The sequence below is a fragment of the Canis lupus genome, chromosome 6, assembly GCF_011100685.1.
Source record: "Canis lupus familiaris isolate Mischka breed German Shepherd chromosome 6, alternate assembly UU_Cfam_GSD_1.0, whole genome shotgun sequence".
In the NCBI taxonomy this organism is placed as follows: domain Eukaryota; kingdom Metazoa; phylum Chordata; class Mammalia; order Carnivora; family Canidae; genus Canis; species Canis lupus.
The window spans coordinates 68,997,646-69,021,277 of NC_049227.1; the positions used below are offsets into that span (position 1 = coordinate 68,997,646).

Consider the following 23,632-nt stretch of genomic DNA (forward strand, 5'->3'; position numbering starts at 1 on the left):
GAGTCACTTCAGGAAAAGCCCAATGCTACAGATAGTACGCATTTAACCTTTTCTTCATTTTGTTAGAGCCAGATGGAGTAACCCTGCTCCAGTATGTTCTGGGTCAAACTAAATCAACCAGATTTGGGTGTGTGCAGTTGCTGAATGTGGTGTGAGTGGGGTGGGAGTTGAAAGGGACACGTACAGAGATGGAAAAGTTCTTACTAGCCTTGAATAAGTACCCACATCAAGTTATATGATTCTCTACTAATGAGCAGCTGATTATATACCAGCAGCAAAAAGGCATCACCAACATTAAGCAACCCATACACTGCTTAATATGCTGTCGGTTACAACTACGTTTCTGTGTGCCGGAAGTGTTGCTGAGAATTTCTCTTCAGAAATCTGGCACTGATACTTTTGCTGCATTGTAGGCCACTTTTAGATACCCTAGCTTTACAGTTCTCAAGAGTTAGGAGTGCATCAGGACAGTACGCGAACTAATGAATTACCATGAATGAAATAAATGGAACAAATGAATGAAAGCCGTCTGGATCTCTTTTTAAAACAATGGCATGCAAAAAAAAAAAAAAATAAATAAATAAATAAATAGATAGATAGATAGATAGATAAATAAATAAATAAAAATAAAAAATAAAACAATGGCATGCAGACAGTCCCCAATTTACAAACTTTTGAAATAGCACTCATTTGTAAGTTATCCTTTAGAGTACAGAATATAGCTCACCATAATAATATAGTCTACTTACTGAGTAAGCAAATTTAAAATAGTGTGCCACAATTTTTTAACACAAAAAAAATTAAAATTCTGCTGCAATATTAGTAATCCATACCAAAAAAATTGTTTTCTATATTGCACTTTATGTCACATCTGAATGCTATATAGAGTTCCAACTTCTGGAATCCCTATTTCCTTGTTAGTCCAAAGGTACTTATACTTGTCTTTCACATTCTCCTCTTCCCCAAAACCAGTTCTCCAACTCAGACTTCTTCTAATAGTGACCATCTCCCCCCCCCCCCCCCCCCCCCCCCGTGAGCTTTGAATTGAACTATTTCTCCTCCTTCCACTGCTATAAGGGACTTACCATTTGGACTCACTCTCCCACAATATTATTCCATAATTTAAAAAATAAGTGAAACTCTTGGGAGGGAAAGAGAAGGAAATGTACAGCCTAGTTCAATCTTTTTGCAAGGCAATGTAGCAAAAATATCTCACAAGCCTTCATAAGGTAGCTCCCCTTTAAAGTACTGATTTCATGTCCATGAAACTGTTCTAATCAAGTAAATAGAAATAGTCTGCAAAACCCACAGGATTTTCATCTCAGTGTTGCTTATAAAACAGAAAAAACAGAAGCAAATCCCAACAAAATTGGTTCTAGTATACGTACACAATGGAGTAGCTTGTGGCCATTAAAATGACGTTGCCTAAGAATGCTTACAGATAAGATAAAATATTTATGTTATAGTTTAGAAAATAAAGATTGCAAAATAATAGCATTTCAGTTTGATGAATATAATAATTATCACAATAGCTACAACTGATTGCATTATTACTGTGTACCTTCTGAGATAGGTACTACCAATATTCCCATTTCCAATGATTAAAAAAAAAGAGACAAAAGAAAATTGATTAACTTATCCAAGGTCAAATCGTTAGTAAGGGTAATCTGGCTCCCAAAGTCATACTCTTAATACAGTCTCTCTAATATGTAATGTGTGTGTTTTGAGAAAAGCATGGGAGTATAAGCAAAAATGTAACAGTACTTAACAGAGACTGGGTATGCACTTAGGTCAAAAAAAAAAAAATTCTAAAATGGCCTCTTAAAAATGGCCCAGTCCCTGGGGGCAATGCTCCTAATCCCTGGAACCTGTTATTATGAGTCGTAACTCCCATGATTATGTTACATGACACAGATGACACAGTGAGGTTATCCAAGTGGGCCTAATATAATCACATGAGCTCCTTTAATAGCAGAGAACTTTCTCCAGCTCATAGCACGAGAAGCCAGAGAGCAGCTGCCAACTGCCAGCCAGCCAGGAAAAGGGGACCTTGGATCTGCAGCTGCTGGGTTCTGCCAACAACCTGAGTGAACTTTGAAGTGGATTCTTCTCCCAAACTTGCAGGTAAGAGCCCAACCTTGCTTGTCCTTTGCTTTCAGTTCCCTGAGCAGAGAACCCAGCTGAACCCACCTAGACTTCTGACCTACACAACTATGACATTTTGAAGTGGGTGCTGTTTCAAGCTGCTCGGTTTATTGGAATTTGTTATGTAGTAAGAGAAAGCCAAAACAGTACTTATGAAGGACTTAAAATTAGGAAAATAGTAAAATTCATAGTCAGAAATCTACAACAGCCATTACACCTATATTTCCATTATACTTAATGGAGAAAATATAGATACATTTTAAGATCTGGAACAGGACACAGATACCCATCATGACTACCACTGCTTAACATTATATGGCAATTCCTGGCTAATGCTTTGAGGAAAAAATGAGGTATATAAGAATTACAAGAAAAGAGATACACTTCTGTTAAGCTAGAAATGATGAGAATTAGTTAATGATTGAAACCAAAGAGTTGAGCAAGTTGCTGAATATATGAACCTGGATAAATCAGACACTTCCCTAATTAACACAACCAACTATAGAACATAATTAAAAATACCATTCAAAACAGCATAGAAATGATAAAGGGTCTAGGAATTAAAAATAAACAAGACCTTAAGAGGGGCTTACATTTTTAATTGTGTCTTTTTCTATATTTTTCAAATTTAATATAACAAGTATATATTACTTTGCTAATAAAAATAGACCATAACAATGGTGATATTCAAAATGCTTAGAACATTGGCACCACTCAATCAAAATGGCACAGACAATAAATAAGCAGTTCAGCCTTGTACCTTGTAATTGTTAATTAAGTGATTATTATATTTCCCTCTCTGAATTGCCTGGGAAGACAAACTTCAGGCCTCTACCTTCTCTGAGGTTTTTCTCTCAATTATTTCTCCTATAGTCAGGAAAGAGGGAACAGAGCAGAATTATATGAAGGAGGCAGGGTGGTTTACTGGAAAGATTGCAGGCAGCAAAAACCCAGCTGGCCTGGAAAGGAGAAGGACGTGTCTGTAAGCCTGGAGAATGGAAAAGCAAAACAGGGAATTAGCTCACGTGGTCTGCATCTAACCATCCTTTCCCGCCTGAGGAGACAGAACAAAAAAAAAGTGCAGTAGTTTTTGTAGATTCCATCTCTCTGCATGAACTCAGTTGTTCCAAGAATGAGAATGTGAGGGACCTTGCCATTACCTGCCTTCAAGTTATGAAATGACAAAGTTAAAGTCAAGGTTATGAAATGACGAGGTCAAAGATCCCTCATGGAATTTGATTTGCAGATCCCAGGGGTAATCAAAAGATAATGATTAATGCACAACATACTTAATAAGGACCTTTACAAAATCCACCAGAGCACGATATATATTCAATATAAAAAACAGCTTAAGAGGTCAAATTATTGTCACATTGTAAACATAATCAAGGTAAGCAATGGAGACACCCTCTGTATACCTTAACCATGATCAAGCCCACACTGAAGGCAAATCGTCACAAATTGCACAATGATATATTCACATCACCAAGAAAGGTCTAAGCGATCCTATGAGCAGGTCTGAAAATAACCACCAAAAATACCAAGACTGTTCTCCTTAGGAGACTATCAGTAAAAACTCATGAAATTTCTTCCTTGCATACTATAAAACTGTGGCTCAAATTCCACTTCCTTCTTTTCAGTATTAATTCTGTTATTTTTTTCCATCAAATTACCAAGTTCTGTGGTATTATTTGCAATACCAGAAAGCCAAGCCTTTCCTCCATGGTTGTACTCTTAAGAGATTTTGCAGATAATACCACAAAAAAATGGCCTCACTTAAAAAAACAAAACAAACAAAAAAACCCGACTTTTCTCAGAAGTAAATGAGAGGTAATAAAAGCATGTAATCAACAAGAGGTTAGGCTTTGCATTCAGGTAAGTGATTTGATAAAGAAAACGGGATTAACTAGCCTTCAGATTTCCCTGGTTGGATTAACCAGGGAAAGATAGAAGGGCCAAGACTCCTTCAGTCCTGAAGGTAAAGGTCCAAAATCCCAGAAGGTAAAACAGTGTCTGGTTGGCATCTTAGAGGAGCACTGACCTTATTAAACACATTCATATTAAGAAGCAGATCATGAAAAGAAAAGAGGAGGTATAAACCTAAAATGGCATTTACTACAAGTCTATGGAAAAGAAATCAGTAAGGAAAAAGATGAGGTCATTTCACCCAAGGAAGAAAAGAAACCAGAAAGTTTATAAGTCAACAATTAAATCAAAAGACGAAAAAATTACATTCTTAGGAGAGAACCCAGTCTCACAACTGGGGGGTAAGAGCCTATTTCACTAAACCCAAGGACCACCAGAGACCACAATGAACCTGAACTCAAGGGAGCTTCAGTCAAGAATTCACTACCCTTCCTCTCTTGGTGGAAACTAAACACAGATGACACTTCTCAGCAAAGCTGTGCCTTGGAAGGCCATGGGCACTTGCTCACACTAGTTCTTTTGCAATAGAGCTGGTTCTGCTCATGCCTCCCCAAGTAAACTACGAATTCCTTTGAAGTGAAGATCCCATTTTAGTCATGTTTATATATGCGTGTAGCACATGCGCAAATGCCGAGGCTAAGCACTCAATAAATGGTTTTCAAATTGCCACTGGGTTTTATTATGGTACCAAATGGAATAATGGTCATAACAGTAATAATAACCATCACACAGAACCTTTTATGGGATGCTTACCAGGTATCATGGGAAGACTTATGTTGCTTGATTAAATCAGTGATGATGTAGTCAGTATCATTATTCATATTTTACAGAAGTTAAAATTAAGGCTCACAAAGATTCTTAGTAATTTTCCAAAGGACATGTGGCCAGTCTGTCCAAACTCAGATAGTGAGAAATGTCTGCATACTACAATAGGCTATAGGAGCTCACCTAATTAGAAGTAGAGATTCAAGGGTAGGCTAAGGAGATTCAGTAGAGTTGTGGAGTCAACACCAAAGAAGATGCTCATTGATAAAGACAACATAAATTGAGATATCTTTGCATATAATAGGTGCCTGCTAAATATCTGGTTGGTGAATGCACCACTGGGGTTGAAAACTCTACCAGTTTTCCAAGTTAGGGAATCCTACCAAGGTCCTAATTATGCCATTCAACTGGGAACAAATACTGATCCTTTCTTTCCAATAACACAAGGTAGAGAATAGTTAAGCACCCTGACTCAGAAAAGCGCTGCCTCTTAAGTCAGAATTTGCTGAGGTTTGTTAGGTCGGGGCCAGCTGTCTTTCTCTGCCCAGAGAGATTCACTTCTGCGGGGTACTCAAGGTTTAAACTATTTTAGGACCCTATAGAAAAGCTCCGCAAAATAAAATTATATACCCTGTCCGTATCTGACACAGTTTAAATATTGGAAACTGTGGTATTAAAATCAATAGAAAAAAAAAGGCTTTTATTCCAAAGTCAAACCTTAAATAAATCCCAGACAAGGGCTATATAAACTCCTGGTCCATGATCCAGCTGGCATGTAATACACACTTTCCTATAAGTGCATGTACATATGTACCCTTCATATCATAATCCTATATGCAGGGATGACTGAACAATTTCTCTTTTGTATTAAAATAATTATTAGGGCATTTCAAAGCTGATTTCTCGAGAGTCAAGAAGCAGAAAGCCATTTGTAACCAAAACACGAAATTACCTAATTTTGTGTGCATGTGTATGTAATGCTATGCAAAACCAGAGCCAAAAAGTTAATGATAATTAAAAAGAATTAAAAGAGGGACAAATAACTTCATCTCTCGAGCAAAACGCAGATGGATAATTGCATATTCTCAGCCAAACTAATGCCCATCAAAGCGCCCTTCACTCAGCCAACAGAGAAGATACACTGAAATTATTAATCAAGTAGAATAGATAAGGTGTAATGAAATGTTTCCTTTATAATTATACTCCAAGCCTAAAGGAGAATCACTTTGAAAGTGTTTCCTTTGTTACTCACAAGCTAATTTTTATTTAATAGTGATTTATTATTTGCATTACTTCCCAATATAAATTCTAGAAAAATACTTAATTCATTACTCATGCATCAAATGTAATTTCAAACAAACATCCTTCTGCTATAGTTCTTCTCCACGGCAATCCCTTCTTTTATCTGGCAGCCCAAGAGATCTTTTTAAACCATGTATCAGATCATGTCTTTCCCTCATTAAGAAACTCTCCAAAGGTTTCTAAATGGATTTCAACCCCAAGCTACCATGACCCGTAAGACAATCTGGCCCCACTTCCCTCTCCAACCTCAAATCCTACCACTTTCACCAGCACTCCCTTGCTCCAGGTAATGGCCTTTGTTTTGTCCCTCATTACAACAGCTCAACCCCACCACTGGGTTTTTGTGCTGGCTGTTCCCTCACCTGACCACTCTGCCCACATATCTCCCCATGGCTGCCTCCTTTTTGTCACCCAAGGCTAACCTCATAATGAGGCCTTCCTTGACCATCCAATCTAAGAGTCCTAGCCCCACCCTCAGTGACAGGACTCACCACTTGAAATCATCCCATTAATTTCTTTACTTATTATCTCCCTCTCTGTCTCTCCAAGGAGCCCCTAGGCCTTCGCAACCACCACTGTAAAGGAATGTAACATTCATAAGAGAGGGAATATTGCCTGTCTTGTCCAGCATCATAGCCTAGCACCCAGAACAGTGTCTGACACTTGGAAGGCACTAAGAAAAATATATACTGAATAAATCAACGAGCATTTCTAAACATGTTATATTTATAGATGTGTTTTAATTAATTGCCTTTCATAGCAAATTCTCACTAAGGCCATATCTTTTGCTCTTTTTAAAAATTAGGAACTATGGCATCCACCAACTACAAACATGCCTGGGTATGGTTGCAAAGAGTAGTGTCCTGATACCCAAACCATCAGATTTTGCAAGACATTTGGAATAAACAGGCTGTTCAGTGAAAGACGAACATATTTTCAACATAAAAGTTTGTTTTGTTGTAATCCTCATGGCACCCTCTGGTTTTAATCAAAGCCTCACTGGTCCCTCAAACATTCAGCAAAGACCTCTCTCCTGGAAGAGGCTTTAACCTTTCAATGACAGAAGAGAAGAAAAAGAACACTTCTCAAAGAGTAAAAAGGTTCTGCCAAAATCCAGGTTATTTTTAATACTCAATAGCAACTTAAGGGCAGCCCCGGTGTCTTAGAGGTTTAGCGCCGCCTTCAGCCCAGGGCATGATCCTGGAGACACAGGATCGAGTCCCACATAGGGCTCCCTGCATGGAGCCTGCTTCTCCCTCTGGCTGTGTCTCTGCCTCTGTCTCTCTGTCTGTCTCTAATCAATAAATTTTTAAAAATCTTAAAAAAATAGCAACTTAAAAAGCTGCCATATTTGTTTCAGCTTGTAATTTTAAATTTACACAGATAAATTAGAACCCCTCTAGGCTGGAGACAGGGGGAGGTAGGAGACTAAGGAGACTGTCAATGCTCTAGAAGGGAGAAGAGAAGAAAAAAAAATTGTTTTTGAAGGCAGCCTTTTTAGCAAATTTGTTCAAAGATTTACTTTCAATCAGGCTTGTGTCAGAACAATAATGAGTACAAAAACAATCCTCCTCTAATCATGCTCATCTTTCTCCACAAATCCCAATCAGCCCATTGTCTTTGAACTGTCTTCCTATGAGAGCTCTTTCTCATGAATCTTAACTTAAATCTGAAGACACTTTAATTTTAACTAAAATTTCAGTTACAATGCATGACCAAGAAGTTGTGTAACTGCTCTTGATGCTAAATGCAAGTACAGCAAGCCCTCTATGATTGCATCCTTTGGGCAAACCCACTGCACATTCAGAGTCATGCCTGAGAAAAAACACAACTGAAAGGATATTAAGGATTCAATGGGTTAATATTGAATGCTGAGAGCATTATGTCTGGCATGTGGTAGGAGTTATAGATGAAGTTTTCAAGTTAATTAATCCTTACACTACAAAACAAAATTTCTAAGCAAGAATGAACTTTACATTTAAAATGATCATCACTATTAGTTTTATAGCTGTATTTCAAAAACTTACTTTTTTTCAAAAAATTACACTTAAAAAATAAAATCCTTATGTGACATTCATATGTATTTAATAACCATAGCTATAAAGATGTTGTTTCATAACTAATTTCATTTATGATTAAAGAATTCTAAAGATGAGCTGCATTTTCCTTGAACCCTTCCAAGAAGTATACCAGACATTATAAGAAACAGAGCAGAAACATATGACATTGACTCTGTCACTAAAGAGCTCCCTATCTATTTAAGAGATTAGACAATCACAAAACAAACAGTGTGAATTTTATTGTTATATAGAATTAGATATTATATTTTATCCATAGAGAGATAAATGGACTAGAATAATCAGAACAGGTTTTATGGAGAAAATTATTACAAATGTAAACAAAATAAAGGATTTCAGAATTATAATTCCTCTAATAAAAAGAAATCTGACTTGAATCAGCATAATGTACTATAGTAACATATTCTTACAGAGATGATTTTTAGCCACCAGGCATATACACATTGACTACACTTCAGGCTAAACTATATAACTTTGGCATTTTATTTATGAAACAGCCTTTCTTCAAGCAAGTTTGAAATGAAAAATATTCAGGTTACTCAATCAGCATTCATATGTGAGAATTCTGACTCTGATTATAAACATTATTTAATGAAAGTATTTACCTATTATGAAAGCCACAGCACATTCACCCCTCCTTCCCCTCTTCAGGCTGGGTGGGTCACTGAGGAGGAATGCCTAAAGCTGTGTTTCTCCCTCCACCCACCACAAAGAGTAGCCTTCAGTAGACAGGGAAAATGAAGTTAATTCCAAAATAGAGATCTCCATTTTTCAAGCTAAAACATTGTTTAGTATTTCGGCCTGACTTGAGATGGGAGTAGAGGAGGAGGATAACAGAAATTCCTCAGGACTCTTTGGGTTCTATTATTTTGCTCAGTACCTGAATATACAGGGCATCACTCAAAAATCATGGTGATGCGTGATTTTTAATTGATTGCTTGACTGTCTCTTTATATTGTTTAGCAGGTAAATAATCTCTGGGTGAGCTTAACTGATTTGAACTTGCGATTTTAGCAACCATATAAACAAACCAAGAAATTCAAGAGAAGGATAGCACTAACACTGTGGCTACATCTTAATGTCAATTCACACGCAAGGTAGGTATTAGAGACAAGGGCGCCAATAGCCATTCATCTTTACAGCCAAGTATACATGGCGTGCTAAATCGACCATGTGGAAATCCACATCGATCTAAAACTATCTAAATAAGCAGAATGGCTTTGTATTACTGCCATTTAGCTTATACAGATAAACTTAAAGCATGCAATTAGTAGAAGGTCAATAGCACACAGAGGAAATTATTCCTAGACAGACTGCCGGATTTGCCACCATCCAGGAGAGCATTTAGCAAACTGACTTCAGCACCCATATCCATAGACCAGCCTGCTATATAAACTTTGAGGGATGAACTAAAAAAACCAAAGATCTCATTTAGAACTGCTAGGTATGTATTTTCTCTCTTTTTTTCCCCAGCAATTCTTTATATTCCTTTGAAATAAGAAAGAGTCTGCCTTAGCTGTCTTTGGACTTTCGGTAGAGAAAAGAATCACCACACAACCTACAATTGTTTCAAAACCACCTCATGCTATCAAAGTTTATAAAAACTCTGGGATTTTTAAAAATTCTTGGATACATTAGGTAGATTTTTTTATTCAGAAATAATGTACAAGAGAAATATTGGAATTGTCAGTTGCAAAAATATGTAGTTATAGAAGCACATAAAGATTAAACTACATCAAAAACGAATTCTCCATGCACTACGTAATGATAAAGAATGTCTGTTGCTACTTTTGTGCTGCAATTTGGAAATAAGCTTTCACGGTAGGAAATGAGGAGTAAGAAGGCATTCACAAAGTTCTTTCTTTCTAGATGCAGTTCTAGTCCAGCTTTTCTCCAAAAAGTGCATTTGTAATGTCAACAGACCCAAAGAACATGCTAGGTTGGAGGAATAGTCTCAGGACTATCTTCCTAGTACACAGGTCTTGGGCAGTTCTAAACCAGACCTCAGGCAGAGCTGGATGAAGGATAGGCCAGTTATAGGTGCTGATGTCCAGGGTGGTCAAGAGCAAATTCCTGGGACTAATCAGAATCAACTTGCTTTCTAAACTGCAAATTTAACCGCGTTCTTCCAATCATTGACTTCCTTCTTATTTAACTTCATATTCCTAAATCAGTAAAACTAAAGCATCTATCAGAATATAGGGAATGGAAAATAAGAAGAACCACCTTATTTTCTTTTCAATGTCAGAATTCTGGAGCCCAACCAGGAGGTATAGGGACATAAGAGAGAGGGGGAAAAAATTCTTGTTCTGTTTGAATGTTATGATGATGCTATAACGTATTCATAAGAATGGCACTAGGACAGCCCGGGTGGCTCAGTGGTTCAGCATTGCCTTCAGCCCAGGGTGTGATCCTGGAGACCCGGGATCGAGTCCCATGTTGGGCTCCCTGCATGGAGCCTGCTTCTCCCTCTGCCTGTCTCTGCCTCTCTCTCTCTATGTCTCTCATGAATAAATAAAATCTTAAAAAAAAAAGAATGGCACTAAAAGTTTCTTAGACTGTATCAATAATAGTAAATGCATAACAAAATCCAGAATATTCAAAGTTATTATTATTATAATAACAATTGCCTAAGAAAATAGGATCTGCAAGTAATAATCCTGATTTAATATCTATTTATTGAACTTTATCACTTAAAAATATATAGATTCTTTTCAAATGCCCATGACATATTTATAAAATCTGATAATAAGAAATTAACTAATTTGAAAACAGTAAGATTTACAAGTTAATATAAGAAATTTTTAAACTCTTAAACCTTCTGAAAAGCCAAATTTAAAAACAAAAATAAATATTATGTAAAATATTAGTAAAATAAACACATATAAATGTATAATGTACAAAAACAAATTAATAGATAAGAATATCTTCAGTTATAAAAAATTCTTGGTACAAAAATTTGCTACTAAATTCATACTCTCAATGAAATTGATTAAATTATGCCAAAAGATACCAATGTTGTCTTCATGACAAAGTAGAAAACTCAAACCAAAAAAAAATCAGAAAAAAAACCCTGAGGCACATGCAGCCCAGTGTTTTTTTTTTTTAATTTTTATTTATTTATGATAGTCACAGAGAGAGAAAGAGAGAGAGGCAGAGACATAGGCAGAGGGAGAAGCAGGCTCCATGCACCGGGAGCCCGATGTGGGATTCGATCCCGGGTCTCCAGGATCACGCCCTGGGCCAAAGGCAGGCGCCAAACCACTGCGCCACCCAGGGATCCCCAGCCCAGTGTTTATAGCAGTGTTATCCACAATAGCCAAAAGATGGAAAGAGCCCAAATGTCCATCAACTGATGAATGGATAAAGAAGATGTGATGTGCATATATATATACGTATGTATATATATAATTTTATATATAAATATATATAATTTTATATGTATACATAATTTATACATGTAGTAGAATATTACTCAGCCATCAAAAAAGAATGAAATCTTGCCATTTGCAATAACGTGGACGGAACTGATGCTAACTTTCGCTTAGCATAATAGTAAGCAAAATAAGTCAGAGAAACACAAACACCATATGATTTCACTCATGTGGATTTGATGTAATGAGCACTGGGTATTGTATGCAACTGATGAATCACTAAATTCTACCCCTGAAACTAATACTACAATATGTAAACTAACCCAGATTTAAATAAAATCTTGAAAGAAAGAAAAAAGGGGAAAAAACCCCTCAAACTCTATCAAAAAACACTGAAATGATACCAAGTCATCACACAACAGCTGACATCAAAGTTACTTAAATTACTCCAGTACGTAGAGACAGAATTTCCCTATTGTTTTTTAAACTAGTATAATTCTAATATTAAAAACAGGATACAATAAAAGAAGGAAATTATAGATCCATGTAACTTTTTTTAAACACTAAAATATGCACGAAATAGTTTCCCCAAAAATACAAAAACGTTCAACATCATTAGTCAGAAAGGAAATACAAATCAAAACTATAACGAGCTGCCTACCACTGGATATCCACTGAAACAGCCATAATAAAAAACAAACAAACAAAAAAAGAATGTTTCCAAAAAAAAATAAGTTTTGGCAAAAATGTAGAGATATTGGAACCCTCATACACTGCTGGATATAATGGTGTAGCCATCTTGGAAAACAGTTTGGTGTTACCACAAAAAGCTAGACATAATAATACCATTTGACCCAGCAAATTTCACTCCTAGTTATGTACCCAAAAGAATTGAAAACAAGTGTTGAAACAAAGCCTTGTATACAACTCTTCAAGGCAGCACAAGTCACAATAGCCAAAGGTGGAAACAACCCAAATGTCCATCAACTAATGAATGAATGATAAACAAAATGTGGTGTATCCATAGAAATGAATATTATTCGGTCACAAAAAAAAGAATGATGTACTGATACATGCCACTACATGCATTGACCTTGAAAACATTACGTTAAGTGAAAGAAGCCAAACACAAAAAGTCACATATTTTAAGATCCCATGTATATGAAATATCCAACACAGGCAAATCCATAAAGACAGACTAGTGGCTGCCAGGGGCTTCAGGGAGTGGGAAACAGGGAATGGGGGAATGATTGCTTCATGGGTACAGGGCTTCTCTTGAGGTTGATGAAAATGTTCTAGACAAGAACGTGGTGATGGTTACACAACATTCTGAATGTAAGAAACTGTCATGGAATTGTACCCTTTAAAATGGTTAAAATAGTGAATTTTATGTTATGTGAATTTCATCACAGTAAAAGTAAATTATTATTCAAGAAATGATTTCAATTATGGGAGATCATGGTCATGAAAGGGAACATTCTATATTGTAACTGATAAATTGAACGCACGTGTAAATAAAATGTAAAGATGGTTAATTGTACATAAAGCAAAGACAGACCAGTAGGGTGAAATAAAGGGTCCAGAAAGAGCCGAACACATTTAACAATTTCATACAAAATAAAGGTAGAATTTTAAAGAGTTAGACAAAAATCATTCAGCTATCTTGGGACAGCTAGCTCACCATTCAAAAGAAAATTCATATTATTAATTTGCAAACTAAACAAAATAAACCATAAATGTATTAAAAGTATGAATACAAAGAATGAAAAAGCAGAAGTGCTAGAAAAAAAAGATGAATATCAGTATCATCTCAGCCTGAGAAAATTATTTCTTAACCTGAAAGCAGTAACCACAAAGAAAATTACTGATTCATTCGCTACTTTTATAAATTAAAATACTAAATTAAAAGGCTAACAGTAAACATGGAAAAACAACTACTTTCATAACAACTGATTTTATCATTTTTATATATTAGCATTATCTGTTCTTCATTATCCAAAGAGTTCTTGAAAATCATTTACAGAAACCTACATATTCACACAAAAGATAATGCCCAATTACACAAGAAAAAGAAAGTTTATCCTGTTAGTCAAAGAAATTAAACCATTATATTTTCCCCAACAGATGAGTAAAAGTATGTGCTCGGAATCCTAATAGCTGTAATCTCTAGAGAGAGGGATTTGGAAGATCTTTTTCTGAATTTTAATTTGTAGTGTACTGCATCTTTTTTTACAATAAAGTCTTCTTTGCCTTTTTTAAAGTAGCTTGAGAGGATATGATAGACAAAATGTAATACTCCTCAATAAGGAAAAGACACCCGTGGACATAGAAAGAGCCTTTCCTCCCCAGGGCAGTTCCTGGGACCCGGGCACCTCTGCTCACTTGCCAGTCTCACCCCCAGCTTCCCGGTCCTCCACTTCCTTCCTTCCTTGTCCCTGCTCCTCTTCCGGACTCCTGCATTCTGTCTCCCAGCCGGGCCTGGGTGCTAATGCACCTTTGGGCCCACGTTCCTCCACTATTTACTAAAGCAATGAATCCAGCAATTAACCCTTTGCCCTGCTCCTAGACAAGGCCAGGAAAATGCAAAGTTAATTTTATCCCACATTAAAAGTGGAAAGAGGGGCACCCTGGGTAGCTCAGTGGTTGAGGTCTGCCTGCAGCTCAGGGGGTGATCCTGGAGATCAAGGATCAAGTCCTGTATTGGGCTCCCCACAGGGAGCCTGCTTCTCCCTCTGCCTGTGTCTCTGCCTCTCTCTGTGTCTCTGCTGAATAAATAAATAAATTTTTTTTAAAAAAGTGGAAAGAGGGGGGGCACCTGGGTGTCTCAGTCAGTTAAACATCCACTTTTGATTTAGACTCAGGTTATGATCTCAGGGTTGTGGGATGGAGCCCTGCGCATGAAGCCTGCTTAAGATTCTCTCTCTCCCCCTCTCCCTCTGTCCTTCTCCCTTTCTCTGTTTCAAAATGAAAATTTTAAAAATTTAAATTTAAAAGAAAACTGGAAAGAGAAGGAAAAGTATGAGTTAGAGGTTGAAGAACAGAGTGCAAAAACCACGGATCAAATGAAGAAGTTAGAAAGATGATTCCTAGAGTATGTGCCTCAGAAATATTTTCCCAGGCCAAGTCTGTCCCTGCTTCAGGTCCACCGAGAGAGAGACACCCAACGTTCTGCTCAGCAGAAGTCTGCCAAATGAGCAAATCAATGAGTAAATTAACAAGTGCATTAAAGCATAAGTAGATTTTTTTTATTTTCTTCATTTCTAGTATTAAATTTCCTAGTAATTGTTTTTTTTTCTATTTTCAGTTGTTTCCAACACTTTATTAATGCAAATTCTTGCAAAGACCTGGTGATTTTTTGTAATGCTTCATTTCACCTACATGTATTCCTATTTTCTATCTTGAGTCACTTTTCTTATCATTGGATAGTAGAAAAGACTGATTTGAATCATTAAATTATTACTATCTGATTTAATTTTCCTGCTACTCATGTGTCATTACTTGAAAATTCTTCTAGCTTTTAATATTAATTTATTACAACCTGCTGTGTCCTGACATTATCAAAGTCTGTCCCAAACACTAAAGTTCTTACTTGTACATTTTTATACCTCTAGGAATTATATACATTATTATTTCTTCTCTCCTTGGTTTTTACAATTTACATCACTTCAGTTAGGATCACATTTACTTCCAGTACTTTTTCCTCCTAAATGATGTACTATAGAAATTTTTCACTTCTATGTTATCAAAAATAATCTCATCTACATATATTCGCAACAGAATACCTGTTATTCTGCTATAACAGGAAATATAATCAAATATCTTCATATTTCAATGTCCTACACATGCCCTCTCTTCTCATCTTCTATGAGTATCGCTGCCTACAGCAAAGATACTGTGAACGGTTAAATCATAGATATTGTTACTGTAGTAACTAAAATACTGCCTGGCACAACAGGTAGGATGCTCAATAAATATCTGTCAAACGTATAAACAAATAATTACTTGTGGGCCACCAAATCACAAGGGACAGCCACATACTGTAGCATTCATCGTTCATTTAACAACTAATTAAAAAGTGCCTTCAATTGTCTCATTGACAAAGTTATTGTCTGGCAGCAGTAGTGTTTAATAGTAACAGCAACAATAACAATAACAGTATAATAACTGAAGCATACGACACTATGTTAATTTACATTTATTAATTTATTTAGTCCCCACAACAACCCAAGGAAGCATTTCAATACCTATCTCCCATAGGAGGAAACAGGCACAGAGTGGTTAAGGTCACATAGCCAGGAAGTGGAAGAAACAGGACTTTTCTTAACTCTCAGCAGGATAACTTTATTTCTACGAAGCTGCAAGCTCTTTTTCCTCTTACTCCCTGGAACTACTCACAGCACAAGCATAGTGCCTTTTACGTAACAGTCTCGATAATCTGGGGCTAATTTTAACTCGATCCCAATAATTTATAAATTAATACCTTACAAGTTATTATAATTACAAATTATTAGAGTATTTGAATTCAAAAAATACGCGAAAGATCAGGAGGCAACATCTTTACTTCCAGTGAGACAGTGAAGTAAGGAAAGGTAACGCGAAACTTCAGGTGGGAATGTCCAAGAAAAGTTTTCTGAAGCTGTGCGCTCCCTCTGCTCCTTTCCACTACAACCAAACCTCCTTAATAGAGGAAAACATGGAAAACGCCTGACCTAAACACAGATAATTTTTTTTTCTAATTGAGATGGTGGGTGGCAGTAAAAGCAATAGACTTTTGGAGGATTTTTGGATTTCAGACTTAATCCGGGCCAGCCACCGTAGGAGGAGAGATAGGAGAGGTAGGGAGGTGATATCATTTTTTCTGATAGTACTTCTATGTAGTATTATTATAATGAGGTCACAGACATACAAAGTTGGCTTAGAGTAGCCCCATGTCACAGCAAAGAGGTGGTAGGGATGGGACCCTATCCCTCCTGCCTGTACTTGCATAACCACAGTATCTTAAGAGACGGCTTGATTTGAAACTGTGCACAAAAAAGCTAAAATAAATCCTTTTATGCAATCCAATTGTCTCTGTCTCTTTCACCATCACACCACAGCCACCCCATTTTGGCATTCCACCATCTGAATTTTTTTTAAGGATTCATTAGCTAAGGAGGAGTGAGAAAAACAACCTCCCTGTCTGGATGAAGCCACAACTGCATCGACTCCTCTGTGGCATTACCATCCTTACACTCAGGACAGAAGATAGACAGAATGACTAATTTACACAAGCCCCGAAAAAGCAATATTTGCAACCATCAACAGACAGTTTTTCTCCTATTGGGTGAAGTCTTCTGTAAATAGAGAAAAATGCCATTGATATACCAGGTAAAATTCGGTGTGGCTATAAATGCTTTCCGAAGCAGATATAAATGGAAGGTATTTTGTGAACCTCCTGTAAGGAAAAGACTAAACAACGTTAAAACTGGCAACCTAGAGAGATTCTGGGCACATTAACATCTTGAATTGTTCTTTAAATGTTTTTGGAGCTTAATAAAAACCCCAAGACACATTAAGCCAGAAGATTTTTATATCCAAGAGGGTATAAATCTAATCCACATGTTTCTGATTCATTTACTCTTGAATCACTCAAGCAAATGTTTTTAAGTGCCCTCCCAATGTCTATGGTATCTCTGGGCATTTTTATAACTCTTTCTCCTTAAAAACAGGAAATCATGTTTGGCCAAGAGTAAATTAACTTAAAATACCAAAAGTATTCCACACCACTGTACACATCTAAAGCAACAGATTTTTATGAAAATTCTCAACTTAGCAATGTCTTTTTTAGTTGATTGACCTCTGCTGGACCAATCTTATACACTTTCATGAAGTGAGAAAATAAACTCGAAGGAACTCAACTCCAAAGGCCTATGCATAGCTCAATATATTAGTCAAGTCGCACTGTAAACCTATCTGCAACATACTTTATATTTTGATAATGCAGGAACAACTGGACTTCTGAAAGACTGCCCTAAGCTGGACTCTGCAAGAAAAGAGACTTGGAGACAGACATCTACGTGCAGGGAGTGTTCTGGGGGAGTGCGAGGTGGTGAGGGAAGCAGGACTTGGCAAAGGGAGGAGCAGGGCTGAGTGCAGTTGCAAGGCCTCAGCAAGCTCGGAAGCATGGACGACCCTTCAGAAATGTTCCAAACGAGGCAATGGGGCAAGGGCTTTGTATCTCCACAGCCACCCATCACCACACACCCAGTGACCAAAGAAAGGCAGCAAGCACCATGGTCAAAGCAGCTTCCTTTGGCTGAGGGTAATTCCCCTGAGAGCAAAGCTCACCCATCATTTGCCATAAGCCCTCTGAGACCTGGTTCATTATGATGCCAATACCTTTAGTAATTCAGTCAAACTTCAATCAGCTACCCAACTGTTTTTATTTATCGCTGACAAACATCTTAGTGACTAAATGTTTAACTACACTGGCTAGAAGCACTAGCATAAGAGTGAAAAATCTTTAAGAAATCAAGTGCAAACTTTATATATGCAGGAGAACACTTTTCTGGGGTAAACTTACCTACCTAAGAAATCTATTTACTTTTCATATACTTGCTCCTCTTTTCCCAAATCAAAATAATCCTTTATCCCTGAAGGGAAAGTAAACAAATGTCTGTCCTTCTGGTAAAAGATTGCTGAAGTTTAATAGTGTCTACAGTTGCTGACTTAGGGAACAGATTAAAAATTACCATTTGGGTTTCAGTAATTGCTTAATTAACTCTTACCTACAAAACTGAGAATCCACATTCTGGTCAATCATTTGCAATCTTTGGGCATTCATACTACCTAAGTTACAGTCAACCAGTCGAAAAGTATTTATTGCTCTGCCAAACTGATGAAATAAGAATAGCAATAATAATAAGTTCCTTTCAGGCTTACGTATTCTAGAAACGGAACATTAAAAAGAATAGTTACTTATATGAAGACAAAAATGATATTAAGAAAATGTTACTTGAAAGGCTGGTAAATAGGTTATTTTTTCCTCTCACCCTAGAAACATCAAAAGAATGTCTTTGAGATTTATTTATTAAGGAACAGTGATTCACCTAGGATACAGGGAAGACAATTTTATAATTGTCATTTGACTCTTAAAGATTTTTGTACTAATTTGTTGCTAAATGAAATTGTCAACTAAAAATTGCCCATTGTAGTTTCCCTTATTTTTCAGTTAGGACTATAATTAAATGAACTTATATGTGTTCACCATGTTTAAAACTATAAAAATCCAGATACTGTAAAAGTTTAAGTTTTAACATTTTAATGAGCTATAGCTTAAACTAGTAGATTTGTACTACTCTTCAAAATCTTAATTCCTGAAAACATACATTCCCTCCTTTGGAAAAATAACACATTAAATCTTAAAAATTAAAAAAAATTAAAAATCCACCACAGGGGATTTTTAGAGCAATGAAATTATTCTGTATGATACTGCAATGATGGACACATGTCAATATACATTTATCAAAGCTCATACAACATACAACACTATGGTAAAACATGACAGACCTTAGTCAATAAGAATGATTTGGTATTGGGTCATGAATTGTGACAAGTGATAAGGGTTAATGAAGGCGTCGGAGGGAACATGAGAGGGCATAACGTGAACTCCATGCTTGCCGCTCATTTCCCTGTAAACCTAAAACTAATCAAGAAAAAAGAGTCTATTAAAAAGACAGATGAAAACTCAAACAACATGATCATCTTCCCTTTTGTATTGGTTTTGTATTGGTTCAATCATTGAAATTCATAAAATATTCCCTTTGTCATCAGCTACAAATTTAAATAATTTCAGAAATTATGCCATGATTGATAAGTTTTGATACAATAAATCCCACCAAGCACAACCACTATCATCTGCATTATTCACCTGCTACCTTTCGTGTGTGTGCACCTGTAACTGTGTTCCAGTTTGAGGCTTGAAAATGACAGTGATAACATGTCAAAAGTGTGCACAGATGTTCATCCAAGTTACAAATCCAACAATTCATACTCATCAATCATAGAAAGAAAATACATAATGTAAAGTAGGGCACTGGGAGAAGCTGTCAGCGTTATAGTACAACTATGGGGATCCAGAAGCTTGATTTCAGAGGCTAAAATCAAGTTTAAAATAGTTTAAAAACTAAGAAGTTTTTAAAATATAAGGTGGAGAGTGATGGCTCAGTCATTAACATCTATGCAATTTTTCCTAAGCATTTAATGGGGAAAAGAGACATGTTTCAAATGAGATGCTAGTGCTTGATGTTATTCAGCATTCCCAAACCTGAGTTTCTTTACAGGGGTTCCATTTAGAGCTGTCTGACGGCCTTAACCTAATGTCAAAGGCACATGTGTCTGGACCACAAAAGCTGTAAATCCTTTAGTCAGAATTTGCTATGAAGACCCAAGCGTCCACAAGAGAAACCAGGAATGCAAAGAATGCTTCCAATAAAATATCACCCGTCAAGAAGTATCTGTGGTGTATCAACTGAGCATCGAACACAGAAATAATTCTCACACTAAAAAGCATTTTAGAAGGATTGATACACTGGTGTAATAGGTGTGTTGATAATTCATAAATAGAACATAGAACTCAGAAAATGTTTCACAAAAACAAAATTATGTCTCCAACAGAAATATGTTCAAAATATGGATTAAACTGTAATATCTACTTTAACAGAGAAGGAAACCAAAAACTCAGGAAGAGAAAAACATAAATTCAAAATATCCATGATGAGCATGGAATCTTGCTACCTTCCACAGTCTCACAGCAGTTAACCTATCACTCCTATTTCTCAATCAAAAGCTAGAATGAAGCAGAATTTTAAAGGTGACTGAGAACAAGCATAAACCAAAGAAAGCACCAGTGATTACCTCAGTTGTCCAGACCACTTGTCTCTCCTCTCACTATTCCATTGATTTCAGGCTCTCTCCAGGCCTACTGTCTCCATTTTTCTCACCTTCTTCATCTTCTCCTTCTAACCCCCAGTTGATTTCTGGGCTACTCACGGTCACTTTTTATTTTGAAAAGCTAGATTATTTCAATGTTTAAGGGGGAAAAAAGGATCGTTCAAAGGGAATTGCCTCTGTTGAGTGGCATAAATTAAACTCTTCAAGAATGAATGCTGAAGTGACTCCTAAGTATTGATAGAATTGTTCTCTGCTACTCAGATTCAAATAACCAGACAATGAACACAGATCAGATCTCTGCTTGGTTACACCTAAGGCCTCCTAAAATGACAGGCAGGCCTCAAAATGTTGACTTGCCATTGACAGACCCAACCTGGCTTCCCTGTGGTTGGGTTCCTAGGACCAATTCCAGAATATCAGGAAGAAATATTTAAATGATTTAACAATTCCAGAAGCTAAATTCAAATTGTGAGAACATAATATGAATAAAGAAAATATTCAAAAAGTAGAAACCCTTTTGGAGAATAAAATCAGCTGTCACAGGATTTGTCTGCAACAGCGGCTCTCACAACTTCCTTATGCATCAGGATCATCAGGATTGTTTATTAAAACTCCACTGGTGAAAAAAAAAAAAAAACTCCACTGGTGGGGCACCTGGGTGGCTCAGTCTGTTAAGCATCTGCCTCCAGCTCAGGTCGTGATCCTAGGATCCTGGGATCGAGCCCCACATCAGGCTCCCTGCTTAGCGGGAAGCGTGCTTCTCCTTCTCCCTCTGCTGTGCCCCCTGCTTATACTTTCCCACTCTCTTTTTCTCAAATAAATAAATAAAATCTTTAAAATAAGTAAATATATAAATAAATAAAACTCCACTGGCAACAGTTTTTGGACAGTGGCTCTGCTGGAGGGTCTAGGAAAACTGCATCAGTCGCAAGCACCTTCATACTACCAGGCAAGGTATGATCACAACCTCTGGGTTCCATCTACCTCTGTCTCCCCACTTTGCCTCACCTTTACCTGTGGATCCCCTGTATTACTATGTCTATCCCATTTCTTCACTGGTACAGAAGAAGGAATGAAAATAATCTTTACTGCCACCACTAGTTGTGTATAGAGGATTCTTTCTCTCTTTCATGGCATGTTGTCACTCTTTCCATCATAAAGTAAAATGATGAAGGGAGTTAAGGCCATACTTAAAAAAATCATAAATATTTTGTCTTCTACCTAGAAGATAATATAAATGACTTATGTTTGTTGTTAATTCCTTAATCTTAGCTTTCATTTCCCAATAAAAATAACATGCTGTCAAACAGAGCTACTGGCTACGTCAAAAAAAAAAATTTTTTTTTAAAGAAATGGGATGAAAAAGGAAGGTTTTCCTACCAATCATACCTCTCCTTGAAGTATTGGCATTGTTCTTGGGTTGGTGAACTAGTGACTTCTTCACCTAACCTATCCATAGAATTCACCTCAACTATCCAACTATCTCAACTCATCACCTCCCTTTGCAAGCCAAGACCCAGCATTGTGCGTTTAGAAAAACCCAGTAGCTAATATGCCTTTTCACATAGACTTTCTACCAAGACTTAGTTGAGCCCATTCCAATACTATGTTTATAGTTGGTCGGGTTTTTTTTTTCACATTTTAGAAACTAATTCTATTGAGCATATTAAAACTATGTTGCTCTATTAAAATCACCTTATCCTCTTCTGCAAGCAGGTTATGCTATAGTTAGAATTGTTAAGCAAGACATTTCTTTCGAACCTATCTTCCCAGTCTTTGATGTGTTCTGTTTTGTAGAAACACCAGGTCCTCTTTCATTTCACAAGTAGGAGTGTTGGAAAATCATACCATGGGTACCATAGACAGCTTAATCCTGAGCCAGAGCCGGGTGCCGAAGTAAGTCCTGAGTAGGAATAAACTCCAGTATTTAAGAGATTGAATAGTGTTGCCCATCAAGACCAACAACTTTGAAAAAGACAACAAACCTTGTATTACACATGGAAAAAAATGGAAGAAAGCAGAAATTGTCAAAATGTTAGGCTCTTACCAGAAATGGACTCCAGCAAATGCAGGAGACACACATTATAGCCAGGAGCTGGATGACCATTTCAAAATGATGAGACCTGCCTTGTCTGTGCTGCTGACTTTTAAATTTGACTCTTAAAAGTGTGATTCCTGTGATGGCATTGCACAAGAATGAAACGCCAAGGGCTAAGAGCCCCAGAAAAGAAAAGAGCAGAAGGTAAAACCTATCTTCCCAGTCTTTGATGTGTTCTGTTTTGTAGAAACACCAGGTCCTCGATGCTTGAATTTTATAGTTTCGATGCCCAAGGATGGGTAGCAAAGCTATGAAAATGGCAAACAAGCACACTCCACTCAACATCATTTTCACATGTTTGGATGTAATTTTCGTAGAATGAAATATTGGTTTGGTGACTCCGATACAGCGCTCAATGGCCATCACACTGCCTAGAAAAAGTGGGCACAGACCGGAGAACACCATGCAGATACCAAAGATACTGCAAAGGATGTTCGACTGGTCAAAGCGGATCCAGTCTTTATCGGAAGCGTACACAAAGACTGCTATAGCTCCATTGATGAGGTGGCCAAAGAAGTCTGTGATTACCAGGGCACTGGCCAAAAGCAGAAACGATGCCTTGGACTTCTGTCTAAATCTCTGATAAGCCTTCATGAGAATAGCAATGGCAAGGCTGTTTGACAAGATTCCCACTGTCATGAAGATTACTGAAAAAAATACCGAAAGCCGGTTTTCCGTCTGGCAAGTTGTATTTGAAAGGAGCCCAGCTGCAGGAGACACTGGCTGTTTGGAACTGTTCATAGACATTGTTGTGGAGATCAAAAGCTGGCCTCTCAAGTCATCTCCCTCTCAGCACAGTGCAGGCTTGCAGTCCGGACATCTGCAGCACAAAGACAGAGGAATCGTGAGCCCTGGATAACTGCTCATCTGACACTTAAGGCTGATGTGCCCCAGCACCCGGTGGGGGGAATCGGAGGTATCTGGCCTATCACAGGCGAGGTTGCATCACACCAGGGCAGCACACGTCTGCCTGCGGCTCCACATTTCATTTTCAAGGTAAAGAAGCTGCCCAA

At 37.2% G+C, this 23,632-nt stretch overlaps 1 protein-coding gene across 1 annotated transcript in view; it reads right to left on the reverse strand.

The window, feature by feature from the left end:
• PTGFR (prostaglandin F receptor) overlaps nucleotides 1–23,366 on the reverse strand; it is a 38,688-nt gene extending 15,322 nt beyond the window's left edge. The window contains exon 1 of the mRNA NM_001048097.1: nucleotides 22,569–23,366. Within this exon, the coding sequence (NP_001041562.1) occupies nucleotides 22,569–23,366 (798 nt within the window). The remainder of the gene's footprint in view (nucleotides 1–22,568) is intronic.
• Nucleotides 23,367–23,632: the final 266 nt, after the last annotated feature.